The 21945-nt window shown below is 37.0% G+C and overlaps 1 protein-coding gene across 4 annotated transcripts in view; it reads left to right on the top strand.

Annotated features, from left to right (window-relative positions):
- Nucleotides 1-21945, top strand: part of AKAP9 (A-kinase anchoring protein 9) — a 166543-nt gene that overhangs the window by 46298 nt on the left and 98300 nt on the right. For all 4 annotated transcript variants that reach the window (XM_070369878.1, XM_070369877.1, XM_070369876.1 and 1 more), the window contains exons 8-14: nt 1835-4213; nt 7572-7785; nt 9853-9929; nt 12451-12589; nt 14946-15031; nt 19573-19687; nt 19995-20193. In XM_070369878.1, the coding sequence (XP_070225979.1) occupies nt 1835-4213; nt 7572-7785; nt 9853-9929; nt 12451-12589; nt 14946-15031; nt 19573-19687; nt 19995-20193 (3209 nt within the window). The remainder of the gene's footprint in view (nt 1-1834; nt 4214-7571; nt 7786-9852; nt 9930-12450; nt 12590-14945; nt 15032-19572; nt 19688-19994; nt 20194-21945) is intronic.

The following is a 21945-nucleotide window of genomic DNA, read 5'->3' as shown; positions in this document are numbered from 1 at the left end:
AGAAGCTCTTCAGTACTTATTTGGTAAACAGTGAATAAATTATGAATCTGAACTGATAAGAGGACATTTTAAACAGGATGGAGTGTGCATAAAGACCCAGGTTGAACCATGTTAAAAATGTTTTATCAGCATCAAAAAATAGTTTGATTAGAAAACAATAGTCTTTGAAAATGAGTCTTTCCAGGAGATAAGACCAGAAAGGCAGTTTAGGCCTAGTAGACTGCCAGAAGGTAGTCTAGGCCAGAAGGCTCAGTATCAACAGTAAGGCATGTGACATTGACGGGATATGTGACACCAAGCCAAAGCTGATTAGGCTATGATAACCTCATATGTCCATCTCAGAGTAGGAATGGCCATGCCTTTGGACTGAAATTCTTAATTCTGTTTACAGCAGCCCCCTACCTTGCTTTCTAGGTTAGGTGTGACTTTCCCAGAGGGATTAGAACTCTCAAAGTCTCCTGATACCTTGATTCTCTTTCTTGAACCATTCTTGCATGCTGCTAAGTCACTTCAGTCGTGTTCGACTCTGTGCGACCCCATAGATGGCAGCCCACCAGGCTCCTCCTTCCCTGGGATTCTCCAGGCATAACACTGGAGTGGGTTGCCATTTCCTTCTCCAATGCATGAAAGTGAAAAGTGAAAGTGAAGTCGCTCAGTCATGTCTGACTCTTAGCAACCCCATGAACTGAAGCCTACCAGGCTCCTCCATCCATGGGATTTTCCAGGCAAGAGTACTGGAGTGGGGTGCCATTGCCTTCTCCGATTCTTGCATGGGCACTGCTACTATTTCCCTCTCAGACTTTCTTTTTCCCTAGGCCTTGACATTCTTTTTTTTTTTAAAGGTAAGTTAACACATCCATTTGAGGTGCCTTTAAGTCCCCTTGACCCGGGCCTTTGTCTTCTGAAGGTGATTTTAATTACTTAAGTATATTCAGACCTGTAAATTTTACTGTTTTTTCTGTCCTTGGGACTGCAGCCCCAACCACTCAGGCAAGTGAATGACAGAGACAGAACTTTGTCTCCAGGACTTCTACTTGACTGTCTCATGCTGTGACACTTCTCTGAATGATTAGGGACATGCCCTGGGCATGTGTTTTGGGTTTCAATTTATCTGCAGTTCCAAAATAAAGTCCTAAATCAGAACAGGGGTAAAAAACATCTGTCTTGCTTTCAAATTTCTGCTTACCCCCAAAATGTAGAATCAAATTGATATGCTCTAAATGGTGTAATTGTCTTGCGTGTCACTTGCAATTCAGCCACTTAAGCATGGCATATCCCTGAACTTCTGATTCATTTAGCCTTAGGAGTGAAGTTAAGGCTGACCTTTAGGAGCCTGTTTTTGTTGTTTTACTCTTTTCATAGCACCTGCCCACCAAACCTTCAGGTCACTAAAATACTGTATGGGAGGAACGTTGATTTTTTTTTTTAGGATTATCTCTAGAACTGTAAAGCGTATGTAGTCCTCTTGCAATTGCAAATACCAAATATTTAGAATGTTGATCAGTTAATAAGAAAGAAGAAAATATAATGGTTCAGACATATTTTGATCCCACTAAATTTTTTTATTAAAACATTTAATCATAGCAATGCAAGAAAACTTTCTTCCCCCCAAGAAGACCAACATTGCTATGATATTTGCTCATAGGTAGTGTTGGCTACACAAGTCCTTTGTCTCATTGACGTAAGAAAATTGCAGGAGCAGGCTCAGCCGTTGCTTTTTATAGAATAATGTAAAAAGCAGTTTCTATCAATTTTTTTGGTGATGGGGTTAAGGGGTATAAGTAACCGGAAACTAAAAATGCCATTTTTATGTTTTCATTTTTTCTTTATAAAGGAACAGGATAAAAAAGTAGAAAACTCAAATAAAGAAATACAGGAAAAGGAAGCAGTTATTGAAGAATTAAATACGAAAATAATAGAAGAAGAAAAAAAAACTATTGACCTAAAGGATAAAGTAACAGCTGCTGATAAATTACTGGAAGAATTACAAGAGCAGGTTGTACAGAAGAACCAAGAGATAAAAAATATGAAATTAGAACTGACTAATTCCAAGCAAAAGGAAAGACAGTGTTCTGAAGAAATAAAACAATTAATGGGGACAGTTGAGGAACTTCAGAAGAAAAATCATAAAGACAGTCAATTTGAAACGGATATCCTACAAAGAATGGAACAAGAAACACAAAGAAAGTTGGAACAACTCCGGGCAGAGCTGGATGAGATGTATGGGCAGCAGATAGTACAGATGAAACAAGAGCTAATAAAACAACACGTGTCACAGATCGATGAACTTAGGACACGACATAAGGGGGAGCTGGAGAATGCTTTAAGATCACATCCAAGTGTTACAGTCAATGAAGATCAAATAAAGTTAATGAATATGGCAATAAATGAACTGAATATAAAATTGCAAGATACTAACTCTCAAAAGGAAAAACTCAAGGAAGAAATAGGAGTGATTTCAGGAGAAAAGTCTGCTCTCCAGAGACAGCTGGAAGACCTTTTTGAAGAACTGAGCTTTTCAAGGGACCAAATTCAGAGGGCTAGACAGACAATAACTGAGCAAGAAGGTAAACTCAATGAAGCGTACAAGTCCCTTAGTACAGTGGAAGGTTTGAAAGCTGAGATTGTTTCTGCTTCTGAAGCCAGGAAAGAACTAGAATTAAAACATGAAGCAGAAGTTACAAATTATAAGATAAAGCTTGAAATGTTAGAAAGAGAAAAGAATGCTGTATTGGACAGAATGGCTGAATCACAGGAAGCTGAGCTGGAGAGGCTGAGGACACAGCTCCTGTTTAGTCATGAGGAAGAACTTTCCAAACTGAAGGAAGATTTGGACATTGAACATCGAATAAATATTGAAAAGCTTAAAGATAACTTAGGCATTCACTATAAACAGCAGATAGATGGCTTACAGAATGAAATGAGTCAAAAGATAGAAACCATGCAGTTTGAAAAAGACAATTTGATAACTAAGCAGAACCAACTGATTTTGGAAATTTCAAAGCTAAAAGATTTACAGCAGTCCCTCGTGAATACAAAATCAGAAGAAATGACCCTTCAGATCAACGAACTGCAAAAAGAAATAGAAATACTCAGACAAGAAGAAAAGGAAAAGGGTACACTTGAACAGGAAGTTCAAGAATTACAACTTAAAACTGAATTATTGGAGAAACAAATGAAGGAAAAAGAGGATGACTTTCAAGAAAAATTTGCACAACTTGAAGCAGAGAATAGCATTCTTAAAGATGAAAAGAAGGCCCTTGAAGACACGTTGAAAATACATACTCCTGTTAACGAAGAAGAAAGATTAACTTTCATAGACTCCACTAAGTCCCAATCCAAAGACTGTCGCTGGCAAAAAGAGATAGAAATACTTACAGAGGAAAATGAGGACCTCAAAAAACAATGTATTCAGCTTACTGAAGAGATTGAAAAGCAAAGGAACACTTTTTCATTTGCTGAAAAAAATTTTGAAGTTAACTATCAGGAATTACAGGAGGATTATGCTTGTCTTCTCAAGGTAAAAAGCGATTTGGAAGACAGTAAAAATAAGCAAGAAATAGAGTATAAAAGTAAGCTTAAAGCACTAAGTGAAGAGCTTCATCATTTGCAAAGAATAAACCCAAGTATAGTGAAAATGAAAAGTTCAGTCTTTGACGATGACAAGACTTTTACAGCAGAACCACTGGAAATTGGTGAGGTTGTCGAGAAAGATACAACAGAACTTATGGAAAAACTTGAGGTAACCAAGCGAGAAAAGTTAGAGCTGTCAGAGAGACTGTCTGATCTTTCTGAGCAATTAAAACAGAAATGTGACGAGATAAGTTTTCTAACGGAAGAAGTTAAATCTTTAAAGCAAGATAAAGAGCAAGTTTTATTGAGATGTAGAGAGCTAGAAATCATAATTGACCACAGTAGGACAGAAAATGTAAATGTGCATGATGTCCATTTAAGCTCTTTGAAAGATGGAGTTTCAACAAGCAGGGATCCTGGAGGGTCAGTTCCTAAAATAAATAAAGATTTTGGTAAAGAATCAAAAATAATGGAGGTAAATAAAATTCCTTTTGAAAATAAGACTCTGGAAAAAGAAAGCAAACAAGAACAGTTTTCTGCTCACTTGCCGTCAGTGACAAATGAATCATCACTTGGGATTACTGATCCAGGTGAAAACGATAAACTTCAGCAGGAGCTCAGTGCACTTAAATCAGAACAGGTATGTTTACTTAATGTGTATACACTAAAGTGTCCATTTCATACTGAAAGTTTTCATCTTCATACAACATAAATTAACCTCCTTTCAAGAATGAAAGTAAAGCCTGTGATGTAATTCTCACTTAAACTTATCATTTACATTTCTTTTTTCTGTTTTTTGTTAAACCGTGTTACCTCTCTTTTAGTTAATCTGCTCAGGAAATAGAACACATTTTCTTTGAAAAAGCAAGTTTAAATAACTTTGTTGAGAGTCAGAGCATTAAAATAATTATTTTGTAATATTTTGTTGCAATTCCAAAGATTGGTTTCAGAGTCTCCTTTTGTATTGGTGTTTTCAAGGTTAACTGAAAATTAACTCTTAAACTTCTTAGTACTTCATGTAGTTGTTCAGTAGTTATGAAACTCTTATTTCCCTGATAAAAAGATATTGATTTAAATCCTAGTTTTCTCAGAGTCTTGTTATACCTAAAGGGGAAAAAATATTAATTCTAAATACAATTAAAGAATACATATAATGAGTAATACTAGATCACTGCTGACAATTTATATTTGATAGACACTGAAATTAGAAATAGCAGGAAGATCCCACCGGGCACATTGTATAATGGTGCTAACTAGAGCTTTATGTGTGTTTCTTCATTTCTAAACAAGTATTTGTAGACTCTTGCCAGGTAGGACTACAGTGGTGAACAAGAGTAAGAATTGGTTCCGCTCTCAGAGAGCGTATATTTTAGTGAGGGAGGCAGATAGTAAATGAAGTGAGTAGAAGAGTTAAGAAATAGTGATGTTTTATAAAGAAAATAAAAGAGATTATGTGATAGAGAATGGTGGGTAGTCATTAAATAGGGTGGTCAGGAAAGGGGTCTAGGAGGAATTGGCATTTGAACTGCTGTCTGATGACAGTGAGGAGTCTACCACAGGGAAATGAGAGCAACTGCGATGGCAGAGGTGAGTGTAAGGGACAGAATAAAGACCTGTTCGGCTGAGTTTGAGGGAAAGAGAGTGGAAGAAAAAGAGTTTGAAGAAGGAAAAGACCAGATCTTGGAGAGCCTTACAGACTTTGTAAGAAGCTGAAATTTTATTCTCTATATAGTAGGAAGCCCTTGGAAAGTTTTTTCTTTCTACTTCTTAATAAATGTGCTCATATTTATGATCTTATATCAAATTTTACATTTTAATAACCTAAATAGTTAAGTTCTAATTACATATCTGTTAATACTTTGTTAAATATCTGAAATTGTTTTCAAAATCATAATTAGGTTTAATTTTATCACTCCTAAAAAAGTCAAAAGATCATTTAAAAAATTTTTTAAAGGCATTACTAGGAGAGGACCCAAATTTGAAGTTGTCAAAATGGTCAGATTTTTCTCACTAAAATGATTATTTTTTTCTAACTGAAGACACTTTCAGTGACATTTAGATACCATCTCCTTGATGTTAACTTCTGTAAAGTAAACAGAGACAAACGCAAAAGCTGTCCCTGACGCACACGTCACTGCCAAGACAAACCCCCTTAGCGATGGGGAGCGCAGTGAGGTGTGTGTTTATGGAAGGAGGCTCATGAAGAAATTGAGCAACAGTTTACACAACAGTAACACCAAAGAGCAGTCTCAATGCGCTTAGAAATAATACTGCAGCCACAGAAATACTTCTGCTAATTGGCTAATAAACATGAAAAGATGCTTTCAATGTTATAAATTGATATAACAGTGAAATAGCATTTTATACCTATCAGTTTGACAAGATAAGGTTCACAATAAGAAGTGTGATGAGGATATGGGGAGATGAGTATTCACCTACATTATTAACTATATCAGTGTAAAATTGTGTAATTGCATAAAAAATTTTGTTAAAATCTAATATTGATACAATATACATGGTCTACCATGTAGCATTTACATTTCTGCTGGCAGTAAGTATGGTCTGTAACCAGCAGTGGCAGCATCACTTGAAAACAGGTTAAAATTCAAATTCTAGGGCTCACACCAGGCCTCTCTAAGTAGAAGCTCAGGGGTAGGGGCCCAGAAGTCTGTTTTAAATCATCCAGGTGGTTTTGATTTGGGCTACAGTTTTGAGAATCACTACAATCGAGAAGGGCTTCCAAGGTGATGCTAGTGGTAAAGAACCCGCCTGCCAATGCAGGAGACAAGAGACACGGATTTGAACCCTGAGTCAAGAAGATCCCCTTGAAGAGGACATAGCAACCCACTCCAGTATTCTTGCCTGAAGAATCCCGTGGACAGAGGAGCCTGGCAGGCTACAGTCCGTAGGATTGCAGAGAGTCAGATATGACTGATGTGACTTAGCACACATGTGCGCTAGAGAAACATTATCATATATGTACAAGGGCATATATATAAAAATTTATTGCAGCATTTTTTGATATATCTAAAATTTGAAATAATCCATTTGATCTCCAAAAAGGAAATGAACAAATTGTAATATTCATATATACAGCACCAAGTTAAAATAAATTTATGTGTATCTACATGGAAAGATCTCAGAGGCATATTGAATGAGAAGACTAATTTGCAAAATAAATGCCATTTTGCACCATTTATGTAAATTCTTAAAAATGTAAAATATATGCACTGTTTATAGATGGATTAAGAAATGAGAGTGTAAGAAGTGAACTGGCTTTGCAGCAAATTTATGATCAGATTTATAATTTGGTGGCCTCTGGGGAAGGAAGAATGGGAACATGATAGATTAAATTTTATCTATATTTTATTTCTAAACCAAAATAATAGGAGAGAAATGAATAAAAAAGATGAAATGATTTTATTTTATTACTTTGTGATATGTGTACATAAATGTTTATTTCATTATTATTTGCATTTCTCTATATTTGTTCGTTAAAAGTCGCTCAGTCATGTCTGACTCTTTGCGACCCCATGGACTCTCCAGGCCAGAATACTAGAGTGGGTAGCTGTTGCCTTCTCCAGGGGGTTTTCCCAACCCAGGAATCGAACCCAGGTCTCCCACATTGCAGGTGGATTCTTTACCAGCTGAGCCACCAGGGAAGCCCATATTTGTTTAAAAATGTTGTTTTTGAACAAAAATGAAAGATCAGGCCATCCTAACTTTACCAAATATCAAACTTTACCATGAAGTGATGAAAATATTGTGTTATTTTCCTTGAGAAAGTTGTACTATTTTCCTAGGTCAGTGCAGCAGATTGAGTGAGAAAATAATTTCATGTAAGAAAAGTGACGTTTAATTTAATTATTTTCTCACTCAATTATAGTTTATAATATCATGTATTCCCCCCACCCCATAATGGGTATATGCAAAAATAAGTTAAATTATTTGATTAGTCATTTTAAATTATTCTAACCTGTACATTAATTCACTTTAAGAATGATTTAAGGCTCCAGATGGAAGCCCAGCGTATATGCCTGTCTCTGGTCTATTCAACTCATGTGGATCAGGTTCGCGAATATATGGAAAATGAAAAAGATAAAGCTCTTTGCAGTCTTAAACAGGAGCTTATTTCTGCTCAAGAGGAAAAGATCAAGGAACTTCAGAAAATACACCAGCTAGAGCTACAGAATATAAAGACACAAGAAACAGGTAAATGGTTTCTAACAAAATTCTAAGTAAGTAAGTATCACTTAGAGCCTGCCACTTCATGATTCTGTTCTTGACTTAGACCCCATGGAAGAACATGACTGGGAGTTCCCAGTCCTAGACTCATTTGTTCATACAGTCATAGACTGTTCGTGTAAGTGCTTGAGAAGTTTAAAAATCACTGAATTATTTTCCCCAAGAAATCAACAGTCCTGTGGAAAAGCAATATAAAATAAACTCTTAGAAAACAATAGGAAGTTTTCTATAATGGCAGAATAAACAGAAGGAACAGAGGGAGAGAAGAGAAAAGTCTAGTACTTCCTGGAAGAGTGAGGCAGTAGGCAGGAGTAGGGAGGTTGGAATTTTAGGAAAGTATCTTGAGTCTTAAATTTAGAGATGTGAGAAATGACATCCATTTTGGAGAATTGAAAGTTCAAGGTGTGTGCAGAAGTAGTGAGGGATAAAGATTGTCAGAACCTTGATCAGAAAAGGTTTCGTATACCCTGACTGAAACATGTTTACTCTTTATGCTGTTGGTTGTAAGACCTAAGGCAGGATTTCAAATAGAGGAACATAGTAAGATTTTTTTTTTCATTTTATTTTATTTTTTAACTTTACAATATTGTATTGGTTTTGCCATATATCAAAATGAATCCACATAGTAAGATTTTTATTTTAAGATGAAATCACTGGAGCAAATTAAGGGAGGTGATAAGTGATAGACTCAATGGACATGAGTTTGAGTAAACTCTGGGAGTTGGTAATGGTCAGGGAAGCCTGGTGTGCTGCAGTCCATGGGGTCACAAAGAGTTGGGCACGACTGAGCAACTGAACTGAACTGATAAGTGATGGAAAGACCAGTTAAGCAGCTTTGGCAGTTATTCTGTTAACATTAAGATGTTGATCTAAAATGTCATTGGAAGAAAAGTTTGAGTTAAAGAGGTGGGTTGTAATCTGCAGGTAATATTAGCAGTAAGGGGGAGGAATTGAGAATGATCCCTAAGTGTCTCGTTCGAGTAATTGGATTGATGGTGACTCCAGTCATGAGGAGTAGATTTGTGGGAAAAATAGTGTATTTAGCTTGGAACATTGAGTTAAAAATACTTGATGACTTTGAAAAAAGCAATACCTAGTATGCAATGGAAAAAAGGCTGAAACCTAAGGGGCAAGTTTAAGTTCAAGATAAAGATTTGTAAGTCAAGAGATCATTTGAGGCCAAGGACAAGGATGAGACTTGTTGGAAGTCTGTAGAGTGAGCAAAAAGACGGCACTGTGTCAGCAACAATATTGAAGGAAGCTTAAGTGGAAGACTAGTCACGGTTAACTTTTATCTTTAATAATTATTCAGTTATTAATTAGACTTTCTCTGTTCAAGGTATCTTTAGGTCTCCATTCTTGACAGATCTACCTTTATAAATGAGGTGGTTCCTAAGTTTGGAATTGTTCTTTTGAACAGTAGAGTTTAAAGCGTGGCTTAAGTAAGAATATAATCCTTTTTCACTTCAGGAAAAAGGAGTTCTTTGGGTTTGAATTGAATAAAATTTTAAGCATATGTTGTTTGTATCGGTATCCTTTTCAGATAGAATCTGTAGTTTTTCGCACTACAAGTTAATTAGTGGGTCCATTAATGGGTGATGAAGTTCAGTGAGTAATGACCAGCTTTATTTTTTTTTTTCAATAATAGAGTAGAACAGAAAATATTGGAGTGCATAGGGTGTAGAAAGAATAAATATGTGTGACATTTTGTTTCAGCTTTATATGGGTGAATATATGTAGACCAGCTTCCCTGGTGGCTCAGGTGGGTTATGCTGTGTGATACAGCTCTTCATTGGATTGTAGTACAAAAACATTGTACATCAGTACTTTGTACCATATTGTAGGATGTAAGTTGAAAATCCTACAAATTATCTTATACAGTTAACACTGAGCAGTACAAAATAACATTGAAAGAAATACAGAACTTAAAACTAATCTTATTCCCAGGAAGCTTCCAGTTGATGTAAGTAAAATATGAAAATAGTTTCTAAACATGTAAATTGAACATTTTTAATGCACTACCTCTTCTGTTAGGTGAAGTGAAGCCTTTACAAATGCTTATTGGAAAACTTCACAAGGCAGTATCTGAAGAATGTGCTCATTTTACACAGGTAAGCCATTAGTTAAAAAGTGCTTTTAGACAAGAAATGCTAAATTTTAAGTTACTACTATTTTGATTTAGCAGAATCATCCAAATTACTTTTCCCTACAATCTTACTGATGTGGAGAGCTGACTCATTTGAAAAGACCCTGATGCTGGGAAAGATTGAGGGCAGGAGGAGAAGGGGACAACAGAGGATGAGATGGTTGGATGGCATCACCAACTCCATGGACATGGGTTTGGGTGGACTCCGGGAATTGGTGATGGACAGGGAGGCCTGGCGTGCTGTGGTTCATGGGGTCTCAAAGAGTCGGACATGACTGAGCGACTGAATTGAACTGAACAGTCTTACTTCAGAACTGTATTTAGAAAATATTCCTGAGTTTTTAAGTTTAAAATAAGTATTTAAATGTTTTCCTGACAATCAGTTTGAAACAAAAGAAATGTAGGTGAATTATCTCAGTAGTTGATTCTACAGAAGAGCTGCCCAATTTTTAAAACACAGTGATAGAGCCGTAAGTGGGTCTGTTTCCCACTCCTGCCCACTTTGGCGGTTGAATGAATGTGATGACTTAGCTGGGGGTCTTGCACATGACTAGTGAGACAGTATTTCACACTGTAGATTGCCAAATCTAAAAACTAAGCATACCAATTGTAATCGTATTTGTGAAGATCAGGTGAAACAGAACTTCTGTACCCCTGGTGGGAGTGTACCACCTTGAGAAGCAGATTGTCAAGGTGTATTGTTGAGTTGATGTACGTCACACAGTCCATCTTTTACTTCTACTTAGATTCACATGTGTGCACAGCCAGATATGTTCATTGCAAGAGTGTCTTTGTTACATCAGTAAATCTCAAAAGGAAAAAGTATAAAAACACGCATGTTAGATACTCACCTCTGGACAGAGAGGTGAATGAAATAGATAAGCAGTACTTAACTCAGAAATCTTCAAATCTGTATGTAGTATTCAATTTTTTTAAAATATGGATATAATATGACTATTTATTAGTATTTATTATAGCTAGGTAATAGATGAACTTTTTTCTGCATATTTGAAATATTTCAAAATTTAACATACATGCCTAAGCTTGTCACAGCTTTCCATCTCAGCCAGCGTATTTATAATTTGAAGGGGTGGGGAGCGTGATAGTAGTTGGGAAGGTAGAGCTGCCTTACTGGTTCTAATTACCTATGGAATAGTTCAGAAACAGTATTCAAAAACACAAAAGAAAGTCAGGAATATCCACACTAAGGGCCTCCACTCTGCTGACAGGTTCAGGCATTGCCTTTTCATATCCACTCTTGATGGTCTGTAAATATAAAGTGGCCCAAGTTGTAGTGTGTGTGTGTGTGTTAGTCACTCAGTCGTGTCCGACTCTCTGTGACCCCATGGACTGTAGCCACCAGGCTCCTCTGTCCATGGAATTCTCCAGGCAAGAATAATGGAGTGGGCTGCCGTTTCCTTCTCCAAAGTCATAGTAGTTCATTTATAAACGGACTTTATGTATTTTTTTCTTCTAGTAATGTCTTTACCTGACCCCTAATCTCAAGTTGAAACATAAATCAGCTTGTTGTAATGGAGAGGTCCCTTGCAGTTCATCATGAATCTGATTTTGTCCCTAATCATTGATGTTACTATGGACTAGTTACTTCATCTTTCTGAGTCTTTTGCTTTATTTGTAAATTGGCTGATCATTCAGGTTTCTACCAACCTGAATCAATTTATGATAAAATTCTACCTTAGAAACTATGTTGGAAATTTAATAAAGTCAATTAATAGTAAAGTTTCACTTTTAGGCAAATCTCAAGAAATAGCAACAGTAAACAAATTGGTTAGGTCTAGAAGTTGTTGATTGTTACTTCCAATTGCATGAGGTGCAAAGGTGAAACTTACTTAGAAACTTCTTTAGGCTTGTCAGATGATTATGTGATATATGTTGTTTATAAGTAATGATAGAATTGTCCATTGCTCAGGAGAAAAACCAGAATAATATGTCAAATATTTTTTATTTTCTTCTGTGTATAAACCATGAATAGTATTCTCTTGTGTTAAAGTCTGTGAATGTGATCTCCTACTTTATATAATTTCTATAGAATTTATACACTACTTTCTAGTCATCATTTTTGAACTTTTGCCCTCATCTTTTCACTTTTTTCATGGGTAGTTGACATTACAGAGGGAATATCTGTATAGAATCCATACTAGAAAGTGGTAAAGTACAGGATATATCCATTATTAGAAATAAATAAAAATATTGTAGTTTAGACATATATATTTGATATATATTATAATGAAGGCTGTCATATTTTCCTGATGTGAGAAGAATTCATGTCTTGCATGTGGAGAGAGAAAGATTTAGATTTGTTTATTCTTTTGCAGATTGATTTGGTACATGGAAGTGTTTTCTTACTGATTTTTCCTGTGACATTTTTTGACTGTGTTTTGCATATAGGAAATAATGTTTAATAATCTCTAGAGGCAGAAATCAAAACTTTAATTCCATAAAATACCTAATTTTATTGTCGGCAGACTTTTTGCAATGTCCATGGTGAACATTATACTCCTGCTTTAAAATGTGAAGTAAATGGAGAAGAGAAAGAGACTTCTGGTGTTCACAGTTCTGAAAATCAAGAACTGGTATTGCAAGATTATAGATGTGAAGTCCAAGGTAATAAAGGCTTTACTGCATTGTTGAACAGAGTATTTAATTTTCTTCAATGAATCGATGATAAACTATTTCAGTTAATTCCTGATTTAATCACTTGGCTGATTTGAGTTTATCTTAGCATCTTTTTTCAGGTTCATGAAATCTTACCTTTAATGCACATTTTTAGTTTTACAGTGCAGTAATTGTGATAAAAAGAAAACCGAAGCTGTCTACAAATTTTCTTGTCTCTTTATCCACTGTTGCTCTATTTCCATCTTTTCCTCACTATAATTCTTAATTTTATACCATAGATCCAAACCTTTAAAAGTCATTGTATTTGTTGAATAAGTTTATGTCAGGGGTTTACTTTTATAAAAAGAATAAGAAGACATTTAGTTATCTTTATTAATAGGAATCCTATATTAGTTCATTTTTACAACTTGCAATCTCAGTTAACTTTTTGGTATTGAAATGGTATGGACCTAACAGAAGCAGAAGATATTAAGAAGAGGTGGCAAGAATACACAGAAGAACTGTACAAAAAAAATCTAATGACCGAGATAACCACGATCGTGTGATCACTCACCTACAGCAGACATCCTGGAATGCCAAGTCAAGTGGACCTTAGGAAACATCACTACCAGCAAAGCTAGTGGAGGTGATGGCATTCCAGTTGAGCTATTTCAAATCCTAAAAGATGATGCTGTGAAAGTGCTACACTCAATATGTCAGCAAATTTGGAAAACTCAGCATTAGCCTATAGGACTGGAAAAGGTCAGTTTTCATTCCGGTGCCAAAGAAAGGCAATGCCAAAGAATGTTCAAACTACCACACAATTGCACTCATCTCACATGCTAGCAAAGTAATGCTCAAAATTCTCCAAGCCAAGCTTCAACGCTGCATGAACCGAGAACTTCCAGATGTTCAAGCTGGATTTAGAAAAGGCAGAGGAACCGGAAATCAAATTGCCAACATCTGTTAGATCATAGAAAAAGCAAGAGAGTTCCAGAAAAATTTCTGCTTCATTGACTACACCAAATCCTTTGACTGTGTGGAATACAACAAACTGTAGAAAATTCTGAAAGAGATGGGAATACCAGACCACCTGACCTGCCTCCTGAGAAATCTGTGTGCAGGTCAAGAAGCAGCAGTTAGAACTGGACATGGAACAACAGACTGGTTCCAAATAGGAAAAGGAATACGCCAAGGCTGTATATTGTCACCCTGCTTATTTAACTTACATGCAGAGTCCATCATGAGAAACTCTGGGCTGGAAGAAGCACAAGCTGGAATCAAGATTGCCAGGAGAAATATCAATAACCTCAGATATGCAGATAACACCACCCTTATGGCAGGAAACAAAAAGGATCTAAAGAGCCTCTTGATCAAAGTGAAAGAGGAGAGTGAAAAAGCTGCCTTAAAACTCAACACTCAAAAAACGAAGATCATGGAATCTGGTCCCATCACTTCTTGGCAAATAGATGGGGAAACAATGTAAACAGTGACAAGACTTTCTTTTCTTGGGCTCCAAAATCATTGCAGATGGTGACTACAGCCGTGATATTAAAAGATGCTTGCTCTTTGGAAGAAAAGCTATGACCAACCTAGACAGCATAAAGGAGAGATATTACTTCTTGACAAAGGTCCATCTAATCAGAGTTATGGTTTTTCCAGTAGTCATATACGGGTGTGAGAGTTGAACCATAAAGAAAGCTGAGCACTGAAGAATTGATGCTTTTGAACTGTGGTGTTGGAGAAGACTCTTGAGAGTCACTTGGACTGCAAGGAGATCAGTCAATCCTAAAGGAAATCAGTCCTGAATATTCATTGGAAGTACTGATGCTAAAGCTGAAGCTCCAATAATTTGGCCACCTAATGTGAAGAACTGACTCATAGGAAAAGACCCTGATGCTGAGAAAGATTGAAAGCAAGAGGAGAAGGGGGACAACAGAGGATGAGATGGTTGGATGGCATCATCGACTCAATGGACATGAGTTTGAGCAAGCTCTAGGAGTTGGTGATGGACAGGGAAGCCTGGCGTGCTGCAGTCCATGGGGTTGCAAAGAGTCAGACACAACTGAGCGACTGAACTGAACTGATCCCTTCACAAATAAAATGTTTCCTGCCCTTGTTCATTGGTATGAATAATGAACAAATGTGTACAAATTAATGAATGCCAACAGAAATTATCGTATTTTAATATAAAATTGTTAATCTTTGTAGCATGTGTTCCACATTAATGCGGTTTTCGTTACTAAATACATGAATTTTACTTCCAGCAGGCGATTTTTTTAAAGTTATGAATAGATGAATAATGCTAATTGAAAGAAGCAGACTTTTACTGTAAGTGAAATTATTTTAATTGTTTATCATCTAGATTTTCAAGAAAATATGCACACTCTTCTCAGCAAAGCAGCAGAAGCATACAGCAGACTCGTGGTGCTTCAATCACGATTAAGTAAAGTATGGAAAATATGGAAAATGTGTAATGATGTTTGCATTTCTTGTATTTCCTGCTATTTTGTGAGTTACTTTATCAACTGAAAATTTCTAAAATGAGTAAACATGAAAAGAAAGTTAGGGGAAAGTGACATAATTTAGGGGAAAGTGACATATATTTATATCAGTGAGCTGAGGGAGTCTTTACCCCTTTAGGGAGCTTTTGAAATCAAGATAAAGTTAAAATATATATAAAATGTCAAATTGTAAACTTTGTTAAACAGTTGCATTTAATTTGACATCATAACATTTTCTAAAGCAGTGAGTCTCTTTTAAACAATAATAATAATAATTAGCTGTTTAGAACATAGCTAATTAGTTTCACATCATGTTATGTATATTTAGAAATGTGTGCATAAAAGCTATGTAAGAGTGTATAGAGCCATCATATAATTTATTCGCTATTTCAGAAAAATGACATTATATTAGCAAAAATTAAGTATTGTAGTCCTCAATTTGTATGAAAAAAGTACCAGAAAAATCTCTGTTTGCTTGTTTGGGTGCTTTTTCATGTCATTGTGTTAAAATATTTGGGCAGAGTTGAAAGATTTAACTGACTGAAACTTATATTGCTGATGAGGGATATTCTGGCTATTTCCCCTTTCTCTTCTCCTTCTCCTTTTCCCCTCTTTCTCCTTTCCCTTCTTTCTTTCTCTTCCTGTGCTGTTAATGCACAACCTTATTCAGTCTTTTATAAAACATGTAAACCTATTTCAGTATCTTCCAGATAACTTTGTGGGAGGACAGGCAGATAGGCTAAAAGCCCTTCTTTAATTCTACCTTTCTCTACCACTGCTACTTTTCTTTTTCCTTCCATTCATTGCTAGAATATTTAACCCTATTCAGAATTATCGTACAACTTTCATACCAGCACCCTTCGTCATCTAGATTTCTTGTTTTTCTGCTGCACTTATCCTGCCTCTTGAGACCCTTTTTCTCTACTCACGCTTGGGTTTCTGAGGGCTGCTGAAAAAATGAGATGGTGGTATGGCTCGGTGACGCTGCAGAGTCGTGGCCTCTGACTGTCGCTGACAGGTCTTTTATGTGGTCATTCATTCTCTCATAGTCTCCTCAGTGGATGTTACCTAACTTGACAACTTCCCTAGTTATAAGGTCATGCTTTCCATTTCTGCTCCCCTTTTTTTCCTTCGCAGATAGCCTTATTTCCCATTTTTCTGTATTAAACTTAACAATTATAAGCTACCTCACCTTGCTACCTGTAGACCAATATGCATTTCTCTAAACGTGAAAATACCCTAATTTATTTTTCTGTCTCAGAAGAAGTTGTCCCTTTTCAAAACCAAGGTTATCTTATTTTCTGTGCTTTTGTTAGCATCCCCTTCCACCTCCTCTAAGATTGGTAGCCTGTTTCTTCCGTCCTGTATTTATTTTCAGGTTCTTTGTCTCTGCTTGTCTTGTTTCTGTCCTTCATTTGTCTTGCATATTCCTCTTGCCTCCACTGTTTAGAACATAACCAATGTTCCCTGAATCTGGTATTCTTTGTGGTTCTCTTTCCTTCATTGCCAAATTATTTGAAGGAAAGAAGAGACTGCAGTTTCCCACCTCTTGCTGTCTCTTCTGCCCACCTGTAAACAAGCTCCCACCTCATACTTCACTGAACTTTCTTTGGCAGAAGTTACCAGTGAATTCTTAATCATCAAATGTCCGTTCTTTCTTACCTTCCTTCCTTGTTTTCTTTCTTTCTTTTAAAAATGTGTTGCTTTTCCTGATGACAGTACATAGTTGTAGCTATTAAATAGTGTAGGAGGACTTGCAGTAAAAAAGTAACTACAGCAATGTTTGTCATTTTGCCTCTTTCCTTTGAAGACAGTGAGTGGGGAACGGTTTCTTTTGATGAGTCACAGGTGTCCCTTCCCTGGTGCTGGAGTGTGGGAGCCTGCCCTGGAACACAGACACCCACGCTCGGCTCCTTAGTTCTCCCCAGACACTTCTTTCAGTTTCTCTTTAGAAAAACTTTTACCCGCCACCAGACTTCTGCCTGGCTGGGTCAGCAGGAAAGGCTGTGCTGCGATTAGTTAAGGGCTGATACATTCCTTTTCTGATCTCTGCCTGTCATTGGTCTCTCTGAGCCTGGTGTCTTTCCATGGTTCCGCTAGGCGAGTTAACAGTCTCCTGTGCCTGCGACTCCCTTCAGGTATGCTTTAGGCTGCTGCTTCCCCCTTCCTTCTTGCTTAATCGCTGTTCTGCCACCCTTTTCTGTTGAAATCTGCTGGTCTCTTTCATTTTTTGGTTTATTATGGACTTATCTTTTACAGATTCATTGTTATTTTAATTGAGTCCTGGGGAAAGAGGAGAGGTGTATGTCAGAGATCATAAACGTAAATGCCTACATGAGCTCAGCCCATAAGATAAATGAAGAAGGCCAAGTGAAAGCTGGGAAAGTGAAACCTGGAGAAAACATACTTCATTTAAAGGGGACAGAGGCTGCTCAGCTTCACGTGCTGTCGCATGTAGGAATGGGGCCTCGTGTTTATTCTTTCATTTCATTGATTTTATGATCTAATCTTACATGAAGTCTTTTTGCCTTTTTAAATATTGGGAAGGATTAAAAATTAAAAAAACTTTTTTTTTCTAATTGGGAAGCAATTAGAAAAAAAAAAAATACAAGAAAAACTGTTTGGTACCCCAAGGAATACTTGTGTAGCCAGGAATGAAAGTCAGATCTCTACGTTACCACCTTAGGTGGTAACGTAAACAGATGATCAGTGTACCTTCAGCTAAGTAAGTAAGTGTTTAGTTGCTCAGTCGTGCCCAACTCTTTGAGACGCCATGGACAGCAGCCCCTCAGGCTTTTCTGTCCCTGGGATTCTCCAGGCAAGAATACTGCAGTGGGTTGCCATTTCCTTCTCCAGGGGAATCTTCCTGACCCAGGGATCGAACCCAGGTCTCCTGTACTACTGGCAGATTCTTCACCAACTGAGCTACAAGGGAAGCCCAATTTCTTAATTCTACTGTTTTTTTTATTTTATAGTATTAGCTCTTCTCTTAGAATATCTTCTTTCCTTAATTTATGTAACTTTAGTTCTGTGGCTTTTAAAGCCTTCATTGTGGGTTTTGCCCACCCACTTATAGTCACCAAGAATCTCTACTTGATCCACTAATTATGGTGTATGCAGTTGTGACGACATGTGATATGTCCACTAGGCTAAACCCCACTACATCCTTCAAAGTCAGGAAGTCTTCTCTTGATTTTCATTTCCTCTTAGCACAGGGCTTTGTTTAGCACATGGTAAAGGTTTACTGTGCGTTTGCTGAATGAACTGACAGTATTGAAAGGTAGAGCTGAAAACTGAAGTATTTACCTGATGGGCTTTATTTTCTCTGGGAAGTCGGAGGCAAGATTCTTGGTTGAAGTGTACATGGGGTTAGGAGTCAGGTAGAGGATTTGATAAAAGTAGTACCAACTGAAATGGCCTTCTTGGGAAATACATTTGATCCTGGTGCTCACCTCCATCTCCAGAATTCTTTGTTCACCTGGTACAGCAAATCCACACTCTCACCTTGCTTTTCAGGTGCTCTTCGGTCTCTGTCTGCCTTCTTCACCCAGCATGCTCAGCGTCCCCTGTCCCTCAGGACCACTGTCTTCATCACTAATAGCAGGCCACCCTTTCATGAATGCTCCTACTCCTCCTTCCTTGGAACCTTTCCTAAGCATTGAACAAAACGATGGGGGCCCAAACCAAATTTCACTTCCTCCATCAGACCCCTACCAGTCTCTTCTGTTATCACCCTTTAGTCACATGTTATAGTTTAATGCATTGTTAATTATTTAATTTTACTTCCCACATTAGTTGATAAATTCTGTGAGGGCAGATGTACCGTGTATGTGTGTGTGTGCATTTTTTTTCCACTGATTTTATATTCTTACTCTCCCTGTTACCGTGCTTGCCACATAGTAGACTGAGTATTAAATATTTGAGGAATGACTTAAGTAATACACATACACATCTGACATATGCTGCCTAGTTTTAATAGTTAAGGAAGGAAGCTGAGGTTTATCTGTTTTTGTTGTTTTCCTTCTTTTTGTATAAAGAATAGCACACATTTGTCAGCCACCTGATTGTATATAGGTTACATTCGGAGATTAATAGCAGATATGTTATCAAGTATTCATAATATAAAATTTACTCTGTATGAATTCAAATTTCAAAGATTAAGTCATGTTTTAAATATTGTTATGAACGTTAGACCAAAATTCTGTGTGGCTCCTGTTTTTATAGTTAGATCAAATTCCTTCTGGATATGAAAGAACATTATATTTAGTCGTATAATTTCAGTCCCTGTGAAGGGAATGTGATGTGAGTCACTTGTCAGAGTGTGGAATAACATGGAAGGGAAAATATCTGTATCAGAATGGTACAGTTCTGGGTGATTTGGGGAAGGAAAAAAAGAAAACCTTTTTAAAGATAAAGTTGCTTTGTATAGTTTCCACAGTCCTGAGTCATATATGTATGTCACTGTTTTTCTTCTGTTATTTTTCATAGATCGAGAGACAGCAGGCATGTAATATGAAACTTGGATTTGCAGAAGCGAACCTGCCAAAAAAGCAAACGGACTTTTTATCAACTCATCCTCAGATGACCAATTCGCAAGACATTGGTAAATTTGGATTATATACCATAATGTGGTTTTTTGTATCAGATGTTCAGTAATTTGACTTCAGTAAAAAGACATAAAATTGGTAGTTGTAGTGGTATTGCTGCCATGAACATAGAAAAAATGATCTTGAGTTATCATGTTTTCTTATCATGTCTACATGAGTTTAAATTGATACCCGAGTTATACTATTAAAAAACATTATCTTTCAAAGAAGAATGAATATTCTCCTACTTCAAAAAAGTGATTTTGGTATTTCATTGAGAAATTTATGTTGAAATGTGTATTTTCTTCTATTCATGTAACTTAGATGTTAGTCATAAAAGCAAGTTATCTACCCTGCAAGATACTGAAAAAACCAAACAACTTGAAGGACAGGTTCACGAATTAGAAAGCCGCGTATCCTCTTTGCAGCAGCAATTGAAAGAAACTGAAGAAAATTATGAGGCTGAGATTCATTCTTTGCAGGAAAGGCTTCAAGCTGTTAATGAGTCTGCAGTTCAGCCAAGGTATCCATCAACCTTTAAGTTCATTCAATAGTATTTGTAGTTTAGTAGCCGTCATAATATGGTTGTTTTAAGAAAAAAATGTAACTTAAGCAACTTTGCTTGAAAGAGACGAGCTGTAGCATTGTCAAGAAATACGAACAGGAGGTAATTCTTCATCTCTGAAATGTGTGAAGTAAAGGTTAGTGTAAACAAGATATACTTTATAATAGGAATATTAATTACAGCTTTATTTTATAAAGAGGCTCTTTGTTATGAATTTGCTAAGTTACACCAGCTGGTGTGCACATGTTTGTTTTGTATTGTGTGCTTAGTCTTGGCTGCTTTGATATGGGCAGTACACAAAGGATAGAAGATATGATCACTCCAGTGATAGCTGGACATTCTCCACCTGATTGTCTAATACTTGGATTTACCACATCCAAAATACCCACTCTGAATTTTCCCCTCAAAATCTGCTCCTTCTGCAGCCATCTGACTCCATCAGTGGTGACTCCCCTTTCAAACCACACTTCCAGTCTGTCAAGAAATCCTGTTATCTCTATTTCCAAGACAAATCTAAACTGTACCACTTCTCACCAGGCCCCTAGTCCCTGCCGTCATCATGTCTCACTTGGATTACTGCTTTTGTCCTAACTCTTCCCTAGAGTCTGTTCTCTACAGTTCCAAAGCTTTGCTTTTAAAATTTAAGACAAGTCATGTTATTCCAGTGCTCTCCTGTCCTTCCTGTGCCTTCCCAGATCCTCACTTACGGGGTCCTGTCTCTCTCTGAATCTGTGTCCTGCTGCCTTGCTTGTGCCTTACTACTGTAACTCCTCGTAGTCTCCTCGAGATCCTCAAGCTGTCGGGATGCTCCTGCTTGTGAATCCTCTTCTCGTTGCTGTCCCTTCTGCCTGGGTTGATCTTGCTCTAGGTTATTTGCCTGCCCAGCACACTCAGTTCTTCGGGTCTTTGCTCAGATGCCTTTTTCTCATGGGGCCTGTCCTGATCACCCGATTCAAACTAAAATCACCCCTTAGTGCTCTACACCTGAGTTTCCTGTTTAGTTTTTCTATATTAATGTTATGTTATATATATTTTGTTGCTGTTCAGTCGCCAAGTTGTGTCCAACTCTTTGCTAAGTTGTGCCCAACCCATGGACTGTAGCCCGCCAGGCTGCTCTGTCCATGGGACTTCCCAGGCAAGAACACTGGAGTGGGTTGCCATTTCCTTCTCCAGGGGATCTTCCCAACCCAGGGATCAAACCCACATCTCTTGCTTGGCAGGCAGATGCTTTACCACTGAGACACCTGGGAAATGTGTTTTATATATATGTAACTATAAAGATAAGTGTATATATATGTATGTATATGTGTATGTGTGTATATATATAGACAGATAGGAGGGAAGGTTTATTTATTTGTTTACGTTATCTGTCCCCTGTGTTGGACTTCAAACTTTGTTAAGGGAATTTTTGTCTATGTAATTTCCTGTATCCCAAATCCTATAATAATTCCCTACAAATAGTTGGTGCTTAGTAAATATTTGTTAAAATGATTGAACAACTTATACTATAGTTGGGAAATGTGTTGTAGTATTTAACTAGCTCCATAAAGTCCTCAGAGTTTTAACCTAACTGACTGGCTCTGCTGCTCTAGGACTGAAGTCTCCATAGGTGCTTGTTACTGAAACCTGAAGACAGAGTTTTTGTGTTTTGTTCTCTGTGTGTGTGTGTGTGTGTTGAAGACAAACCACTGTTTTCTCACTTCTTTGGAA

This window comes from Bos mutus, chromosome 4 (assembly GCF_027580195.1).
Source record: "Bos mutus isolate GX-2022 chromosome 4, NWIPB_WYAK_1.1, whole genome shotgun sequence".
NCBI classification, from domain to species: Eukaryota; Metazoa; Chordata; class Mammalia; order Artiodactyla; family Bovidae; genus Bos; species Bos mutus.
Note: the sequence above shows the minus strand (reverse complement) of the source record. Positions and strands in the feature narration are given on the sequence as shown.